General features: G+C 37.2%; 2 protein-coding genes across 2 annotated transcripts; one reads left to right on the top strand and one right to left on the bottom strand.

Annotated features, from left to right (window-relative positions):
* Positions 1-973: 973 nt before the first annotated feature.
* LOC109152480 lies at positions 974-2,017 on the top strand. Its single transcript, XM_019300180.1, has one exon. It carries the CDS (start codon positions 974-976, stop codon positions 2,015-2,017), a length of 1,044 nt encoding a protein of 347 aa, XP_019155725.1.
* Positions 2,018-7,120: 5,103 nt separating this feature from the next.
* LOC109152497 (probable peroxidase 61) lies at positions 7,121-11,832 on the bottom strand. The gene is made up of 4 exons (XM_019300194.1): positions 11,557-11,832; positions 10,263-10,442; positions 8,673-8,832; positions 7,121-7,692 (listed from the first exon to the last, which is right to left on the bottom strand). The coding sequence occupies exons 1-4, from the start codon at positions 11,821-11,823 to the stop codon at positions 7,268-7,270; spliced, it is 1,032 nt and encodes a 343-aa protein (XP_019155739.1). The 5' UTR covers positions 11,824-11,832; the 3' UTR covers positions 7,121-7,267.
* Between the last annotated feature and the right edge of the window lie 2,704 nt (positions 11,833-14,536).

The following is a 14,536-nucleotide window of genomic DNA, read 5'->3' on the forward strand; positions in this document are numbered from 1 at the left end:
ATTTTTCAGGTGAACATGGATAGGAATTTGAAATGAATTCAAGTTGGGGAGAATAAAGTCTATCTAAGAGTAACTCATAAAAACTAGTTTGAAGATTTATTATTTTGAGAATTTGATATATTTATTCATGGTTGTATAGTTATTTCCACTTCTCTCAAATTTAATTTATTTCATAAAAACTAGTTAAAATATTTTTCAAAAATTTTATTCTTAAATTGACTAGTGATTTGTATAAATAAATTATTTATTTAAAATGGAATGAGTTAATACAAAGATTTGATTTATATAATTAAGTTTTCAAAAACTTAATTTGGGAAAAATATTCTTTTATCAACAAGGTCAACCCAAAAGTCAATCTAAGAGAACCTATGAACATGATAGCCAAGTTTAATTAGCCAAGTTTTACCCAAACTTGATTTCAAATAAACTTATCTTATTTCTATATTATTTTGTTATGTTATGGTCTGAATTTAACCAAAATTTTAACCCAAAATTATAACACGAAGTTCAAACCCCAAATTACCCAAAATACCCCTTAGTGGCGTGAGAATGAGCTGAAAAATGACCTAGGGCTTTGTTCCCTAGGTATAAATATGCACTATTCCATTGGTTGTCTTCAATCCCTCCCCATTCCACACCATTTCTTCTCCTGAGAACACCAAACACAAGAAGGCAACATCATTGTAAGAGGTTTTCTCATTCCCTTCCATTTTTTACACTTCCATCATCTCCGATGAGGGTAGGGAATATTAATGTATATCCAATCAAATCATTGTAAATCATTGTAATTGTCTGTTACAATTCTCTACATTATGTAAATTGATACTTGCCTTGTTTAGAGTAGCCATAGTCAGGATTATATATATTGTATTATTCCTTATGAATTAGTTTGATAATACAAGATATACATTCACATGGTATCAGATTGTTAGGCTTCTATTTTCTCTCCCATAGCTTTTTCGGTCCTCATCCAATGGCTGCTAATTCCTCCGAAAGAACGATGAGCACTCCCGCTGCACCGGCGCCGCCGATCACCGCCCCAAACCACCTTACCTCGGCTCACCATTTCGTGTCGATCAAACTGACAACACGAAACTATCTCTTCTGGCGTACACAGCTCATCCCTTTCCTCCGGGGTCAGGGTCTTCTCAGCTTTGTTGATGGAACCACGCCGTGCCCACCGGCGTTGGTTGTCTCCACTCCAGCCGCCGGCACCTCCGATGAAGCCACGTCCACCGCTGCCAATCCGGCCTTCTCCGTATGGACTCAACAAGACCAGTCCATCTTATCACTCTTGATCTCCTCCCTCTCCGAGGAGGTCATGTATCTTGCGGTTGGCCGCTCCACCGCAAGGGAAGTATGGTGCTCCATTGAGACTGCTCTAGGCTCATCGACGAGGATCCGGTGCCTCAACCTTCTTGGTCAATTTCAGGCGCTTCGCCAAGGGGAGATGTCAACTGCCGAGTATCTCGGCCGAGCCCAACTTCTCGTCGAAGACCTAGCGCAGGCCGGCCGGCCGATGCCTCTTGACGAGCAGAATCTGTACGTTTTTAGGGGGCTCCGGCCGGAATTTCGGGCGATGGCTTCTTCTCTGGCTGTATCCGGCACTCCGATCACTCTCCCTCAATTGTCGGACTACCTACAAGCTCAGACGTTTATCCACTCCGACGACTTTTTGACCGGTCCGGGGACTGGAGCTCCTACGGCGATGGTTGCCACTCGGGGCAGGCAGAATGGTGGAGGCAGACAGAATCGCGGTGGTGGTCGCCCCAATCAGTGGCAGAACCGTGGTAGTGGTCGTGGTGGCCAAGGCCGTGGCCGTGGTGGCTCTCCTCGTTGTCAAATTTGCCGGTCACACGGCCACACTGCCATTTATTATTTCCGGCGGTACTCCGATCAACCACCACCACCGCAGGAAAATATCGCAGTTCCTTCCGATGCAGTTCTCCACCGGAGGTTGCGGCTTGGTATCCTGACACCGGCGCATCCTCTCACGCCACTCCCGATCCGGCCATGATGTCACAATCCGAGGGTTACACCGGCAACGACGTCCTTCGCATTGGTAACGGTACAGGTTTAAGTATTTCTAGTACTGGTTGTGCAACGATACCATCTGTCTCTAAACCTTTAAAACTGTCCAACATTCTACATGTTCCTGATCTTTCCGTTTCATTATTATCTGTTCATCGGTTCACCACTGACAATAACGTCTTTTTTGAATTTCATCCTGAGTATTTTGTTGTGAAGGACCGCACAACCAAGGTGGTGCTGCTTAAGGGTCCCAGTTTGGGTGGTCTCTACTCTTTAACTGTTCCGCAGTCCCATTTGGCGTTTCTATCGGCTCGGGCTTCGTCCGCTGTTTGGCACTGTCGTTTAGGCCACCCGCATAATCGTGTCTTGCAACGTGCACTCCAGTCTTGTCCAGTTATACCACAAAAATTGAGCTCTCCGAGTCTTTGTTCGGCTTGTCAGTTGGGCAAGTCTAGTCGTCTTTCTTTAGATAGAATAAAATACACTAGTAGTGCTGTTCTTGATCTAGTGTATTCAGATATTTGGGGCCCTGCACCTATTATTTCAGCAGATGGCTTTCGTTATTTTGTTTTATTCGTGGATGACCACACTCGTTTTTGTTGGTATTATCCACTTCGTGTAAAAACTGATATATATAAGGTGTTTGATGTTTTTCGGGCCATGGTAGAACGTCAGTTTTCACGTTCTATCAAGGTCATCCAGTCTGACTTAGGGGGTGAGTATCGCCGTTTGCACAATTTATTCAATACTCTTGGGATTGTACATCAATAGTCCTGTGCATACACCCACGAGCAGAACGGCCGTGTTGAGCGCCGGCATCGACACATTGTTGAAACCGGGTTGGCTCTTTTAGCTCAGGGATCAGTTCCGTTAAAATACTGGGACTCCGCCTTTGAAACAACTACATATCTCATAAATCGCCTCCCCTCGTCAGCCATACAATTCAACACTCCATATTCTCAGTTGCACAAAAAGACTCTCGACTACACTTTTCTTCGCGTCTTTGGGTGCTTATGCTACCCTTACTTACGACCCTACAACCATCACAAAATCGAGTATAGGTCTGCCTCATGTGTCTTTTTAGGCTATCCTACTTCCTTTAAAGGGTATCGTTGTTTAAACCTTGCTACTGGAAAGACTTTTATCTGTCGTCATGTCCGGTTTGACGAAACTGGTTTTCCTTTTTCTACAGCTTTAAAAGAACAGGATACAGTGCCGTCAATTGATGTACCGTGGGGTTCAGGACCAATTATACCGTCCACTGATGCCGCACCTGACCCTCCGGTTCCACCACGAGTCTTACCACCAGCTACTGGTGGCAACCGCACCACTCGAAGGCGTAAGGTTACTGACCCGCAACAACGGGCTCATGAAATGCGTCTCCGACATATGACACATGGTACCACTGAACAATTCCATGCTCTTGTAGCAAACATGGGCCCCACTGATCCAAGTTGCTACACCCAGGCCGTTGGTCACCCTCACTGGCGTGATGCCATGGACCAAGAATTTAATGCCTTGCTTCACAATCACACATGGGACCTTGTTCCCGCAACACCGGGCATGAATATTATTGGTTGTAAGTGGGTATATCGCACCAAACGCAAGGCAGATGGGTCTATTGAACGTTATAAAGCACGGCTTGTAGCCAAAGGGTTTAATCAAATAGAGGGGGAATACTTCTTTGACACTTTTAGTCCTGTGGTCAAACCCACGACGGTCCGGCTCCTTCTCTCTCTCGCAGTTTCTCATAACTGGACCCTAAGGCAACTTGATGTTCATAATGCCTTCTTAAATGGGCATTTGGCTAAAACTGTATACATGCGGCAACCACCTGGGTATGAGGAACCTGGGCATCCAAATCATGTGTGTCATCTTCGGCGTTCTTTGTATGGCCTTAAACAGGCTCCACGTACTTGGTTCAAACGTCTTCACGAGTTTTTGCTTGCTACAGGTTTTTTAGCCTCAAAAACCGATGTGTCTCTTTTCATTACTCTGCTAGTACCGCTAGAGTGTTTTTGCTAGTGTATGTGGACGATATTATAATGATGGGAAATGACTCTAGTCTCATTCACACTCTTATTCAGCGACTAGCTTCGGTTTTTAAAATACGGGATCTCGGCCAGCCATCTTTTTTCTTGTGCATTGAAACTCTATTCAGTAATGGGCTTTGTTTACACTCTCAGCGTCGTTATATGGGTGATCTTCTAAACAGGGCTGGTATGACTGATTGCAAACCGCTCACCACTCCGGCTTCTATTATTAAAGCAGTCACTCCATCTGATGAAGTTTTTGATAACCCCACTCAGTATCGACACTTAGCAGGGGCTCTCCAATACTTAACTATTACGCGCCCTGATCTCTCCTATGCAGTGAACCGTCTATGCCAGTTTATGCACGCTCCGACAGTTGAGCATTGGGGTCTCTTAAAACGTGTGTTACGGTATGTTAAGGGTACTTTGGACTATGGTCTTCGTCTATCTATCTCCCAGTCCTCTGACATTCATGCCTATTCCGATTCCAACTGGGCTAGTTGTCCGATCGATCGCAAGTCCACTAGCGGGTATGCTGTTTTTCTTGGCAGCAACTTAATCTTTTGGGTTTCACGTAAACAACGCACTGTTGCTCGCTCTTCCACTGAGGCTGAATACAAAGGGTTAGCAGACGTTGCAGCTGAAGTCACATGGGTTGTGTCACTACTCCGTGAACTGGGTCTTCATTCTGGTACTCCGGCTACACTATGGTGTGATAATCTTGGCGCCACCTACTTGTGTGCTAATCCTGTTTTTCATGCTCGAACGAAGCATGATGAGATTGACTTTCACTTTGTTCGTGACAAAGTAGCATCCAGGGACTTTCTAGTCAATTTTATATCCACCAAAGATCAACTGGCTGATATCTTTACAAAACCGCTTCCAGCTTCGCGCTTTGACGTTCTACGTGGCAAGCTTAATGTTGTCTCCCTCCAACCTTCAGCTTGAGGGGGTGTATTAATGTATATCCAATCAAATCATTGTAAATCATTGTAATTGTCTGTTACAATTCTCTACATTATGTAAATTGATACTTGCCTTGTTTAGAGTAGCCATAGTCAGGATTATATATATTGTATTATTCCTTATGAATTAGTTTGATAATACAAGATATACATTCACAGGGAAGAACGCCCTGCAGATCATCGGGTCCTTAACTCCGACCACCTGAATCTTGGCCTGGAAGCTGATCACGTAGTCGGCCGGATCACCGGATCCATCATAAGTTGGGTGTTCAGGCAGCTTGAAGCCTGTTGGAGCTTTGTAGGCCAAGACCTCCGTAGAAAAGGGGCAAGAAGTCAGCAAGGTCCTGGCAATTGGTTTCTCTTTCCCTTCTAGCTTCTGTCGTAAATCCTTAATCTCAACTGCCAGGTCGGCCACACCAGGCTACATTCGTTCTCTCCAGGCAGGCGACTCTCTGTTACTTTCCAAGTTAGAAGCCAAGGTTTCCAGCCTACGTTTAGAGGCTACACACCTTTTAAAGACTGCCCGTAGGGGCTCTGCTCCAGATCGCTCCTTAACCCCCCTTGCCGGCTGGGTGGGTGAGCGGTGTCCGGCTCGACTGCCCAGCCGATCCAAGGCTGATCAAGCGGGGGCTGCAGGCCCTAATTGTGAATGTAATTACCGCGCGGGTCTGGCATAACCTAGCGTACGCCCCTCCGAGTGCACAGAATGCTCGAACGCATGGGAAACAGTGTGGACTTCTTGCTCTAGAGTTATTGACTTGGATGGTCGTGGTTGAGCAGCATTAACTACCAAGCCCCTTTGTCGCTCATACACGTCTAACATGCGAACCATCACCTCTATGATAGTCAGAACCGGTTGTGCGGCCGGTAAGGGGGGGGGGGGGGGATTCCGCCGATACCTCATTAATCGACTTGCATAACAGTACCCTTGGTACGCGCTGCCGACATTTTGTTGGAGTTGCGATGACTCAATTATTCTCGGAGATCCTCACTGGAAGCATGGTTGGCTGCTATGCGGGCCCCTACACTAACGGCGGTGCCAGTGTTATCGGTGGTGACCGCGGTGGCAGCATTTCCAGTGTTCCCCGAACGTCTACTACGTCTAGTGCGTGCCATTAGCAAAGTTTAGAGACGAAACCTTTTGTATATCTGTGTTTGTGTATATTCAATAATCTCAATGCAGGAAGATTACAGATAAAGAAAGTATATACAAGTAGAGTCCTATTACAAACATAATAGACTTAGAAGAGTCCTGAAGTAAATACTATACTAATAGGTTCATATCAAATCGAAGAGACAAAAGTTTAGCTAATGCACGTGTTTGTATTTTCTTAGTTTGATCTTAAGAACTTAATGTGATTGAGAAATAGAGTTAATTCCACCAGAGGTCCCTTGTTTTTGGTGGCAATTCCAAATTTAGTCTTAGACTATCATTTTTGCCATTTAACATCCCTAGACTATTATTTTTTGGACACTTTAGTCCTTCTCATCACTTTTCCTATTTTTAGTAAGGGCATTTTTGTCTCTTCATTTTTTTCTTTTATTATTTTTCCGGTTTCAACCCATTTAATTGGTTTATAACTTTAGGTAACCTCTAATTTTTAGTAGTCATATTTTTCAACCAATTTTTAGTAAAGTCCTAAACCAATTAAACCGGTTGAAACTGAAAAAAATAACAAAAGAAAAAAATGAAGAGACAAAAATACCCTTACTAAAAATTAAAAAAAAAATGATGAGAATGACTAAAAGTGTCCAAAAAATAATAGTCTAGGAATGTTAAATGGCAAAAACAATAGCCTGGAACTAAATTTAAAATTGCCACGAAATATAAGGGATCTCTGATGGAATTCTCTTCCCAACCCCCCACCCCCAGAGAAAATTCTTATTTGATATATTTTTTTTGAAACATTAATGATTCTTTATAAGATAAGATTTTTTTTTATACTCTCTAAATTTTTTTAACCCAAAGAATCAATGTCTTGACTACTGTATCCAATTCTGTGATCACCAATTTGAAATGATAACAAATCTGTCATGCACCACATAGTAGTTAGCAATTTGGCATTTTATTATAAGCTAAGGATATACACAAATTCAAATTGAATTTATTTATTTAACGAAATTGTAAGTACAACATTGATTCACAAACAACCATTGATTCTCACATCAATCATGCTTCCACTTGCCTTTCTATGGGTAAACATATCCCATCTTATATAGCGATTACATTAAATTGGTTTAATTTGTACGGCTGCATTCTCGCCTTATTTCCCCTTGAGTTCCTGTTAAAACTTTGAGACTTGTCATTCTATTCATCGATAATGCAAATCCAAATTTGAAATCTCCAAAACCTGCAGCGTATTCATTGACTAGTTCGTTGGTGTCAGCTCCATAGAGTAGTTGTTGATCAATTGTGAGAACAGATTGATTTTTGAGAATTCTAGAATAATAGGTGTTGGTAAACTTGTAATTCTCGGGGTGTCCCTCGGGTGTTAGATACACAAGGGGATCGTGCTGGCCCTTTTGTGTCTTTGGTGGGCAAAGTTTTCTTAAGCTCTTGAGGAGGCTTAAACTCATGGTTGGATCAGGTTTGGAAGTGTTTTTGTAGTTGTAGAGGCGGTCAAGGATGTATCTGCAATGCGTTTTTCCCATTGTATGCGCCCCTGCATTGTACGAATATATAATGATACTTTGAACACTAATCACTTTTATGTAAATATGAATGAAGTTCAAGTAGAAATGCTCCATGTATAATTTTTGAAAAAACTAATTTCACTTTCGGTCCTTTTTCAAAGGCTATATTAACATTTTAATTTCAATTCTTAATTGTCAATTTGATCACTTTTGCTTTTGAAACATTTTCAAACCAACCAAATTCAATTCAAAGTTTATCACATGAATCAAGAATGATGAAGCAGGGATGGAGCCAGGAATTTTGTTGAGAGGGGGCGAAGAAGCAGGGACGACGGATCCAAAAAAAAAAAAAAAAAAAGAGAACACAAGAAAAAATAAAGGAGATAATGTGAAAAAAAAATTATCCAAGAAATATAGGTATAAATATTGTTGATTATGGGCGAAAAATAAAACACATCGAAATATTATTAAAAATATTCATATAACAAAATATGAAACATAATAATTTGATAAAATTATTTGAATAGAAAACACATTATAAATTACACATCGCAATTTTTAATATAAAAGAATGTTATATATGTGTGTGTGTATTTTATTAAATATTAAAAAAGCTATTAACAATGTGATTGTGTTGAAGCCAAAAGAAACTGTAAAATTATGTGAATACCAACAAAGGATTTAAAATCTAAACCTTCACTACAACTAAACATCTGCACTACCAGCTAATCTATCTCATTTCTTGTTAACATTTATCTGTTTTTTTTTTATACTAATACTAAAATATATACTATATATACATATATACATACAATTATTATATATGCGGTGGGAGTGCAGTGGGGAGGGGGACAGCTGCCCCCGCCCCCTTTGGCTCCGTCCATGACAACAATTTGGTTATATTAACATCTAAATCTATTATGATTCATTAACTCTTAGTTTTATTTGTATAAAATAAAAGTATAATTAAAGAAGCAAAATGGATTAACAATTAACATAACCAACTTACCCATTAATGTAACGAAATCCTGAACATTTAAACCTTTGGATTCGAAATAAGCCAGCCCTTCTTCCCAAGTGATGGAAGGCGAAGGGTAATCAATCCAGGATGCCTTTGATTCTCTTCCATCCCTTCTCCCCAAGAGTACCGGGTAAGATGGTCCACCTGCCTAATAATCACATCAATCAAATTAAATGTGAGATCACAAGAGTAAATACTAAAAGACAAAAATTTATGTGAAATTATCTCACTCGTAAGACAAATTGGATCAAGATAAAAATGTAATATTTATATGCATAAATGTAATACTAATTAGAATAAATTATTTATTATATAAAAAAATGTAATACTTGATTTAAAAGTATTAAATTTTTTCTTACAAGTATTACATTTTTACTTATAAGTAACAAACACTTGTCAACATTATTTAGTAAGATAAAATGTAATAATTTTGATAGAAAATATAATTATTTTACATGAAAATGTAAAAGTATTACATTTATTCTCACAAATATTATATTTTTTTCTTATAAGTAACAAAGGCTTTGTTTCTAATTAGTATTACATTTGACCATATAAGTATGACATCTGAATGTTAACTAGACCCGACCCGTTTCACAGATAAAAGTTCATGGGACAGTCTCACACAAATGTGACCTCAAATTTATTTTTTTATTTTTATTTTTTTAAATATCTTTTATGCTCATACAGCACACTTTTTTTTTTTTTTTTTTTTTTTTTTTTGGGAAACGATACAGCACACTTTTGTTCATTAAAAAAATGTAGTCACAATTGTAATTCATTTGTTTTCTTTGTCTCTAATAAAATCTAGACACATGTAGAAAATTTTACTCCATCACAATACACTTATGATTTTTCGACTTACAATATAAACTACAATTTATTCCATCGCATGCCTCATTTTAAAGGTTGAAAGGGAAATATATCTTTACTCATTTAATAAACATTTTTTTAACAAAATGTCATATATATCGAAGAAGTTCACTCTCACAAAATATAATATAGCTGACAATGTAAGAAACCAGGAATTTAAAAATTATATAATATATGTATATATTTGACGTATAATCAGTTACAAAAATCCCGCCTACGCACCGATTAATCGGCGCCTAGACGCTAGGCACTGGTCGGCCGCCTAGTGTATCACCATAATCGGTGGTCTAGACGCCTGGCCGACTAGGCCGCCTAAGTGCTGCCTAGGCTTCCTAGGCCTACTAGGCACCGACTAGATCACCTAGTCGGCCAATTAACTATTGTTTCATTCTTTTTTAAATGAGTTATTTCACTCAAAACGATATCGTTTTGAGCGAAATAACCCTAAATTATTCAAACTCTAAATGTTTTTTAGGTTAATATTTAATATTTTAGTATTAACTATTAAAACATTAAATAGTTTATAATTATCAAGTCTTAAAAAATTTAAACAAATTTTTTAAAAATAAAAAATACATGAACACCTAAGTACTGATTAATCCCGCCTTAGGCGCTAGGCACACCCTGAACGCCCGATGAACTTCTAATAATTTTTTCAACCATGCTTATAATATAGAATTGAGATAACAATATTAATTAAGTTACCAGAGCAACGGCATCTCGAGTGGCTATTACTAAAATGTCAGAGCAAGACACTACTCCACGACATCGAATTTCAAGCATTCTTTTTATTGTGTTAATTGCTTCGTAACCTCTAAGCCCAATATTTTGTATGGCATTCCTCTCTGAGTTTGCACCATTTAGCAAAATTGATCCATCACAGCCCTGAAAAGATATAAGAAGGTGAGTTTTTTTTTTTTTTAATTTTAATTTTTTATTTATAAATTCTTTATAATAATAATAATAATAATAATAATATTATTATTATTATTATTATTAAAAAAAATATTTATGGTGCATTACATATTGTCTTACTTTTAAAAAGGAAACAATTACAATCCAACATAAATTTACTATTTATATTGCCAAAAATTAAGAAATGCGGTGGAACAATTCCAAAAAAGCATGCAACATAGAAAAATCCGATAAAATTCTAATAATCATCCACTCAGTCTCATTTGTTCACCAATTAAAGGTGCGCTTGAGAGAATTATAAAATTAGAGTAGTTAAAAAATTAACTGTGAGATTAGAAATAAACCTAGGTCTGATGACTTCAAAAAAATAAAGGAATATCAATTCTAATTAATTGAATATAGTAAACAAACAAATAAATACAATAGAAATAATAATAAAAAGTATATTTTGATATGACCAAAATATTAAAGGTGCTTGTGAGTAGAGGTCAAAATATTTTAGTGGCATCAACTTTTAGAAAGGCCATTTAAATAAATTGCATTGATTAAAACACTTTGAACCATTTATGACTTAAAACTTAGAAAGTCTAATAAAGTGAAGTGTGTTTAAGATTAAGAATTTATATTACATCAAAAGTTATATAGATGGTAATAAAGACATAACTTTATTTTTTTATACACTACATTTTTGATAGGCAAAGTGCTGGACTTGGCCTTTCGGGCTTTTCGAACAATCCCTCTAACCACCTTGTGATAGACTTTTCATTGGTCTCCCACACAATGCCTCCCCTACCCACACTTCCCGAGCTTCGTTTGATCCTAACAAGTAGTATCAAAGTCAAGTCACGGGTTCGAATTCTAATAGGATGGGCTGGCAAGTGCTGAGGGAGAGGAAAATTGTTAGGCAGAGATCGGTGGAAAACCAAGTCCAACACCAGTGACTAAAGAATTGTTGGATGGAGACCTGAAGGGTCAAGTCAAGTACCCTATCTCTCAAAGATATGATCATATTGAAAAATGAAATTAGACAATCTCACCACTTTTTGAATGGGTGTAATAAGAGAGCTAAAGAAAGATGACTTACATTAACCATACAATCCGCATAGAGCAACTTAAGCAGCTTGGCAGTAAGGCTCTTATCCCTTTTCCACATCATTTCCACTTGCTGCTTCACAAATGCCTCCGCATTTTTACATGTATTCAGCTTCTTGTAGTACTGCCGCACCAGAGTAGTCTTGCCGTTCGCCGCCGGCTGCGGCGTCACCGCCGCCGAGACGACGGAGGCTTCTCGCAAGCTCAATCCCAAAACCACAAGGGACACAACCACTACCAAAATTCCTTCTCTGTCCATCTTAATTAAATAATTTCTGAAAGATAGAGAGTTTTTCAATTTTTCTTTTTCAATCTATCCAGTATGAAATGTTAGGCCATTTTCTGGGGTTTATATAGGGAGCACTTACGTAGTTACTTAGGGGACAATTTATATCATGGATGACGATCCATATAGTATTATGAATCTTGAATCAAAATAAGAGGTACAAAATTTTATTATAAAAAATACAAAAAATCACAACACAAGAAACATACACATGTTATATATTTACTTATTTTTCAAATCTGATTTAGTTACATAATTTGTGTTTATAGACACAAATTTTGAATTTCACAACACAAGACACAAAATTTCGTAACATAAGACACAATTACGAATTTATTTTAGGTAAATAATTCATACTCCTTAAGGTACAGAAATTCATAACGCAAAACACAAAAGCTCACAACATAAAACGCATAAACATGTATCAAGGTTTATAGCAGTCGTTATATCGTGGACCGCGGTGCACGTGCACCACGGTCAAAACAACGTCATTTCTTTAAGTAAAGAAACGGCGCGCCGTTAGTATTAATGGAGCGCGCATTTTTTTGTATATTAATTACCAACTGACACTACAGTATATCTAAACCGGTACTACCTCACGTATTATTTTTATATTATCAAATGAAACTGCAGTTATATCAAAATGATACTGTAGTTATGGTGAAATGAAACTGCAGTATATATAAAATGAAACTGAGTAACATTTCACATATTTGAGTGTATATTGTACAATGAAGCTGTTAATTATATCAAAATGATCATGTAGTTGTGTTTTAATAAAACTATTGTGTATATAAAAATAAAATTAAATAACATTTTCACATATTTGAGTCTATAAATATCGAATGAAACTATAGTTATATCGAAATGAAACTGTAATTGTGTTGAAGTGAAACTGCAGTGTATACAAAATGAAACTGAATAACAGAGTTACTTTTTACGGATGAGTGCGGAACGACGGGAAATAGATGCCGTTTTTTTTTTACATTAAACAAAACGACGTCGTTTTGATACGCGGTGCATAATCGATTATGCAACCGCGGTGCACAATATAATTTGCCGGTTTATAGTGCAGTATGAACCCTAATCCATTTGTTTTAATCTTGTATTATTTGTCCCTTGTGTATGAAAATATGTGTTATTACGTGCATGCATGGCGGCGTAATCAGTGGATCAGGTACTCTACATGGGAGTTTGCGTGGTTAATAGGCATTCTAGCTTAAATGGTACATATTTTAGTACACAATGATGAGTTTATTCTCATCGAATATAATTTTCACGAAAGTAATGCTACACTCTACATACCCATTTTTCCTCCTAGTTTTGACATATTTATATGATAATATTAATTAGTTTCTTTTATATAAGTAAAAACGTTTTTAATTATGAATGGAGTTGGTCAATTGACAACAACCAATGAACTTTTTGTCACGTCATAAAGTAGACATTAATTAGGAGGAAAAATTAAGAGATCGAGAAAAATAGCAACATTTTATTCACAATATGTCTTAATTTTATTAATGGGAAATGAAAGATATACCATTGTAACTTTTTTTTTTTAAAATTAATTTGAGTATGTCAACCTAGTAGAGATGGTCAGACTATTAGTTAGGTTTGTTTGGTAAACCTGCACAAAGTTTCAAATTCAACTCCGTGTAGAAGTTGTCTATTAGTTTTCTTAATTTGAGTCATTGTAATTTTTTTCTCACCTTACTTTAGAATTGTTACATCTTGTCCGATGAATGGCTAAGATTGGTTCTTAGTTTTTTCATCAAAACAATTTCTCATATGATCATTATATTTTTCGATTAGTTTATGTATTAAATATGCTTTATTATTATATTTGTGTGATTTTCAAAAGGACAATTTTAATGAAACAAGGAATTAAATATACTTTTAAAATTAGAAAAAAATATCAAAATGTCACCACGAGTTTTCTTTTCTTACTTAATTTAAAACGGTTAAATATTATTATATACATAGTTAATATTGATTCTCTATTTTCTCTTGAAAATAAGTGTTTTTTTTTTTTCGTATAAATCACAAGGTGGTCCGAGTTTTTTTTAGTGTCCGATGTTCGTTTAATAGTTCACTTCGAGAGGCCATGGACCTAGCCCAAGAGAAAAGATAAATCGTCACTTGTGGCCTTGTGGGAATCAAATTTGGATTATCTCGAAATTCTCCCCCCCCCCGCCCCCCCCCCCCAACAAAGATAGCTCACTTGCCACTTAAGGTACTACTCACTTACTCAGGGTTTAAAAATAAGTTTTTATATGATCGCAATAACCACTCTGTTTGAATTAGGCAATTAGCCATCGATAATAGCACTTTTGCCTGGGCAAACACAAAATATTGGATCTAAATCTTTAATTTTTAATGTCTAAATCTTTTTTCATTACCACTTGATTTAACTTAAAGTATAAGCTAAGGTTTTGTTGATCCAAAGCACTTTTTCTTCTTTATTTCCGTTAGTAATTCTTCAAGTATATATGCAACTTAGCGTTCTACCAATATTATTTTACAATTCCTCAAAATTTTAACCATAATTTTGATTATTTATTTTATCAAAATAATAAGATATACATACGACGATATTAATTGAATTATTAAATTTTAACCAACCACGGTCCTTTCATGAGGACCACTACTGGTTAAATTTTGAAACTTAAAGGACCATGGGTGGTTA

Source organism: Ipomoea nil, unplaced genomic scaffold (assembly GCF_001879475.1).
Source record: "Ipomoea nil cultivar Tokyo-kokei standard unplaced genomic scaffold, Asagao_1.1 scaffold2422, whole genome shotgun sequence".
Taxonomy (NCBI): domain Eukaryota; kingdom Viridiplantae; phylum Streptophyta; class Magnoliopsida; order Solanales; family Convolvulaceae; genus Ipomoea; species Ipomoea nil.